At 44.7% G+C, this 5,874-nt stretch overlaps 1 protein-coding gene across 1 annotated transcript; it reads right to left on the reverse strand.

Annotated features, from left to right (window-relative positions):
• Positions 1 to 4,488: 4,488 nt before the first annotated feature.
• On the reverse strand, positions 4,489 to 5,454 carry LOC133374486 (lysophosphatidic acid receptor 1-like). Its single transcript, XM_061605510.1, has one exon. The coding sequence runs from the start codon at positions 5,452 to 5,454 to the stop codon at positions 4,489 to 4,491; it is 966 nt and encodes a 321-aa protein (XP_061461494.1).
• Positions 5,455 to 5,874: the final 420 nt, after the last annotated feature.

Raw genomic sequence — 5,874 nt, forward strand, 5'->3', positions numbered from 1 at the left:
CTGTAGTCACTCCCTGTAGTTGTTTTAGTTTGAACTACTTTCGCCTTGGTCCAAATGTCAGCGCTTTTAATGGCAGAGTGGTTTCCACGCGCAAGCCGTTTGAATGAAAAATAAAAGGACACCCAGTAACAATTCCTTTTTTAAAAAATGCCCTGGTGCACTCCCTGCACTGGGTTGGGAAGCAATGTACTCACAACTAGGCACAAATACTGGATTTCGATGCGTTTTCCCCCAAACCAGCTGCAGTCTGAACGTGTACACACTGTTACGTAGCCAAACCATCACTCAGGGAAACCCCAAGGTTTTGCAGAAGTACCAAAACCCTTTTTGTGGGGAGCACAAAGCCCCCTTCCTCACTCCCCCCTGAAAAGCCCTGCCCAATGGCATCTCAGCATGCTCAGCAGGCCTGGCATCCTGACTAACTGGGAGGGGAAAGGAAACTGGGTAGGAAGATGAAGGGAATGGAGTATCCTGAACAGGAGCACTCTACACCACAACATTTTGCTGCAGGTTCCTCTTGTCAGTAGTTGGTACCTATACTTGCTAAATGGATCCTTCATAGTTGGAGGTAGTATACCTCTAAATATCAGATGTTTGGGGTTGAGTAGCAGATTGTGCACAGACTGTCTCTCAGACTAATTCCCAGGCATCTCTAGTAGCAGGTGATGTGGAAAGAGCTCTGCTTGAGATCTTGTATTCAGTTTGTGTATTGATATTAAAGTGTTGTAAGGAAAGGCAGGAAAGTATGTGGTGGTAGTGTTTTTGCATTCAGAAAAACCACAGGGTGTCAATGAACAGAATGATAAAGAGAAGAAAATGTGTCCAAAACAGATTTGAATTGTTCATTGGTTTGCCTTCAGGCTAGATGATGGAGTCATAAAAATGTTAATATTTGCGATCTGTAAACATTGGCAACATAGCTGTTACCTCCTGAGCATTGATGCACCCGTGAATTAAATTAAATATGGCAAGCTTGGCCGTGCTCAGGTAAAGGTTAACGACACTAAAAGGGAGGGTTACATTTTATTAATGTTGTGCCAAAGCAAACAATGTGAAACCTTCCCAGCTGGCTCAAACGTTACAAGAGGGAAACGCTGCTGTGTGTGTGTTTTTAAACCTCTACGCCTGCTCTACTTGAACCCAACGGGGCCTACTTTTGAGACTGCTGGTCCTGAGGCTGCTACAAATGTTAGTTGAGACCTGTCTGCTGGATTTTATATGTGCTTAAGCCCTAAGACTCAGCCTTCACTGCCCTCCAAAATGTTTTGGACAACAACTCCCATCAGCCTCAGCATCATACAGTCCTGCTGGCTGGGGCCAATGGGAGTCGTAGTCCAAACCATGTAGAGGGCGTCAGGTTGGCAAGAGCAGCCCTATGTCATCTGATAAGAAAGCACACTATCAAAAGCCACCATGCAACCACATACAGTTTTGATGCCACATATATTTTTTATTATCTCTTAACATGTTCTTTAAATCCCTAACAAGATTTTTAGTTACACTAAGTCAGTGTTCCCCAAACTCCTGTGACTTGAAGTGCCCTTTTTCTAAGTTAAATTGGAAGCATACTTCACTCTTGATCCAATACGGTCTACTTGCATCCAAAAAAGAGTTACCTTTAAGAATATAAGGGAAACCCTGAGGGAAGTTGATTTAGGCTGAGATCCTACACCCACTTACACTGAATTCAGCAGGACTTACTTCTGAACAGACCTGAATCACAGTGTGCTGTTTATGGAATCATATAATAGAAGAGTTAGAAGGGGCCTAGAAGGCCATCAAGTCCAACCCCCTGCGCAGGAATCCAATTTAAAGCATCCCCGACAGGTGCCTGTCCAGCTGCCTCTTGAATGCCTCCAGGGTTGGAGAGCCCACCACCTCTTATCCAGCATCCTATTCTCACAGAGGACAACCAGATGTCTCTAGGATCCCATATGCAAGTTAAAATCACAACAATCTACAGTTCCTCCCCAGAAATTGGTATTTAGAGGCATGTTGCCTGCAATTATGAAGGCATAACCATCATTACTATATTAGCTAATGAGAACCTTATTTATTTTTGTATTTAAGTGATTTATTGATCGCTTTATTTTTTAATCAAAGTAATATACAAAATGTCTTTCAGACAACAATAAACCTTCATGAATTTGTCTAATCTTCTTTCAAAGCCCTAAACTTTGTACCTTCTTGTGACAGTGAGTTCCATAAATTAACAGAGTGTGGAAGAGTGTGGGCTACCCACTGTCAGAGCCTTTGATTTTCTGTGCAGGCCAATGTTCTGAGCGTGCCTCCTGAGGGCCAGGGTTCTGAGTATGGCTCCTAACTGGGAAAAATCTGGGCACTGAGATCAGAGACACACAGGAGTGTAGTCATCCTGTGTCCTGGGCGGGTCTTAGATCTCTTACTTTTTTGGGAACAGGGTCCCAGCAGTGTCCCTATGTGTCTAGCTTGCTATGAGCCAATCGGCATGAAAGGGGGAAATGTGTTAGCCACATGCTTCCTTGTCCTTTCTTGCTGATTGGAGTCAATCAGAGTGAAAAAAGATGAGTCAGCACTGAAGACTCTTCTCAGGAGCTAACACACTTCCCTTTCATGCAGATTGGCTCCTAGGGACATCTGTTGTTGTGGGAGAAGGCACATGTGGGAAGGACTGAGGAGTGTGGAGATGAAGATGGAGAGCAAGCAAGCAAGAGAAAGTGAACAAGGAAGGAGGGAAGAACTTGGGTTGAAGTGTGTGTGTGTGTGTGTTGGTGTTTCAGTTCAATTATGTTGTAAGTATGTATGTGTGTGTGTTTGTGTCATGCATGGTAAGGTGAAACGCAAATTAGTATGCCTCTGTGTGTGTGCATCTGTGAGTGTGTGTGCGAGTGCATATGCATGTGTGTGTGGTGCTGCCAACGCCAGAGTTTAGGACCAGGAATTTCCATGGTTAAGTTTCACTCATGAGGTCTGCCCAGATGCAGTTTCCCTGAATCTTAGGCTGTGAGCACACTATTGCCTACAGCAAAGCATTTCCATTGGCCACACCTGGAGGAGCAACAGGTTGATCTGACAATCAGTTGCAAAATCTGTTTGAAGCTGAATTTTAAAAACAACACTTGCGCTGATCCAACCAAGTTTTACAGTAAAAAAGGGAGGGTTTGACTAGTGTCAAGTATGCCCCCATTTTCAGAAGAAAGGTTGAGACACACTGGAACCGGCAGAACAGTAAGTGTGTCTCTACCCTTAGTATGGCAACCACAAAGGGAAACTCAGTAAAGGAAGTTCCTCACTTTACAGCATATTAGTACATTTGCCAATGTACGTGCACAGATCTAGCTGAAAGGCAACCTGTAGAGATCTGTCTTGATCGTTGCAATGCATCAGTAAGGGAAAGTACTCCAAACAAGAGGCTGAAAGTTCATCTTATTGCATAATCTTAAGAAGGGGTGTGGTGGCTATGCGGAGGCATGGCTGAAGGGGGCATGGCACAATTATCATGAAGGGATCCTACACTGCTGAATTTGCCACTACACTTCAGGAGATACAACAAGTAGACTTCTTTGAGGGCAGTCATCTCACTGCATGATTAAATAACCTCATCATATCCCACACAAAGGTGTGGCAGAATGATCTGCCCCCGGGAAAGGGTGATTGCAAAGGAGGCAAGGCCAATACAGGTAATCATACAGACATGCTGTGGGCACCCTCCTAGCAGGATGCTTTGGGCTCATGCTAGCCATTAATTCTGAATTTATTTACTATGGTATAGAGCACTACTGTAGCTGGGCACACAGTTTGTGACTTACTTCATCCATCAACATATATGTGAAAATATATTCACATTTCTAATTTATTTACAGCCTTTTGTACTTTAAAAAATTCTTACTGCAAAATAAATCTCATCGCTACCTGCATAAGATAAGCCAATCCTGCATGGGAAAAATATTAATTTCACCAACCATCTTTCTGAATTCCATCTGTATAGTCAATTTAAGAAGTTGAGATCACTTTATCTTAAAAATAAACAAGTCTCTATGCTTTATGAAGTTAGTAATGTTGCTGTTCATTCTGATCAAAAGGGTGTATGTGAACCTTTTGGGACATTTGAACCACTAACTGAGTTTCTACTGTCTAACAACTCACCCTGAAGTTAGTTCACAAGAAACCCTTATAACCTCATATAGCATAATCCTATTCATGAATGCTACCAAGTTTTCAATTGCAGACAGGAGAGAGATAATGAATTTTTTAAAAACCTCCTCCTTGTACTTGAGAGCTGTCCAGCCCATCTGGTACTGAAGTTGACCAGCTTTGACGTTTCAAAACATTAATTCAGATCCTTGCAACTACCAACTATCCATAGCGCCCCATAAAGAGGTTTAGGATGCAATCCTAAATGCACTGAACTTCTGAGCAGAGATGTTTAGGATTGCACCATCAGCTATTGCCCCATGTGGACACTGAAAGAAGTCTGGATGGAAATCTACAAGAGTGGATCCAGCTCAGTCACACTTTCCCAATGGCTTGCACTTCAATGCGGTTGTTGGAAGGGCACTTCAAAAACTTGAGTCTGTGCCCCAGCTTCTTCATTTTCAGGGTGTAGATGATGGGGTTCCCCAATGAATTCATGGTGATCATCATCGCTGTAAGGTTTCGGAAGACGTAGACACCTGGAGAGAGATCGCTGGGGCACTGATGAGTGGCTAAATCGAAGAGAACGCCCACGAAGAAGGGGGTATAGGAAAGCAAAGCCAGAAGCCAGATGAAGACACTAGTCTTGGTTACTTGGATCTCAGCCAGCCGGTAGGTGTTGTTGGCTTGCCCCAGTACCCCCATTGCCATCTTGTGCTTTCTCAAAAAGCCAATGATGTTGAAGTAGGTGAAGAAAGGAAGAACCAAGGCCACTGCAGAGTGAGGGACAGTGATGAAAATAAGGTAGTCGATACACAGAGGGCTGTAAAGAAGAGAGACATTGGCCTTATCCAAGCAATTCCACCCCATCAGGGGCATGAAACCCAAAAAGAAGGCCAGCCCCCAAATACCCGATGCCACACCCAAGACCTGATTCCTGTTGAGCCGCCATCTTGTCCTTAGGCTTTCCACCACGACCAAGTAACGCTCAATCCCAATGACGACTAAGTTGTAGATGGTGGCCAGGATCGACATTGTGTAGAAGGTGTATGCTCCAAGGAGGACCTTGGACCCAAGGATGGTGCTTTGAGGGTTGGTGATGAACAACAGGGCAATCCAAAAGCCCGAAGAGCTGGAGAGGAGGTCGGAGATGGCCAAGTTGCAGAAAAGAATGCAGATGGGCTTGTGCAGGGCTTTGGAATACACAATGGCAACGATGACGGCAGAGTTGAAGACCGCAGAAATTAGGGTGATGGTCAGCTGAGGAGCTCCCAAAGCAAGCACCAGGTGCCTGCTCCAATCCTGAGTGGTGCGGTTGAGACAGTTCTGGTATCTAAACATGGTGAGTGTCAGGGATGAACCCTTGGTAGCAGTCAAGGGGACCCGGGAGCCAGGAATTGTGCCCAGAGTCAGAGCTGAGTGTCGAAGCTGTACATAAAGCCCTGTACAGCTGTTCCTACCTAAAGAGGACTAATGATGGCCTAGATGGTTGACAGGGCCAGTCCAGAGACTCAGAATACTTATATAGCCCTAGAAGGTACCACAAGACATGGTTTTCCTCACTACATCAGACAGCAACACTCTGAGCCAATTGCTCCTGGTCCTAGCTCCAGTGGCTCCTGACATCAGCAGACCAAGACATGCTCAGGTTTGAAATCCAACTGTAGCTCTTTTTCTTCCATACCCTACAGTTCTGAGTTGGATAACAAGTAGGGTGGCCTCCTACTTCACAGCTCCAACATGGGGGAAGGTTTAACACAA

Source organism: Rhineura floridana, chromosome 21 (genome assembly GCF_030035675.1).
Source record: "Rhineura floridana isolate rRhiFlo1 chromosome 21, rRhiFlo1.hap2, whole genome shotgun sequence".
Taxonomy (NCBI): domain Eukaryota; kingdom Metazoa; phylum Chordata; class Lepidosauria; order Squamata; family Rhineuridae; genus Rhineura; species Rhineura floridana.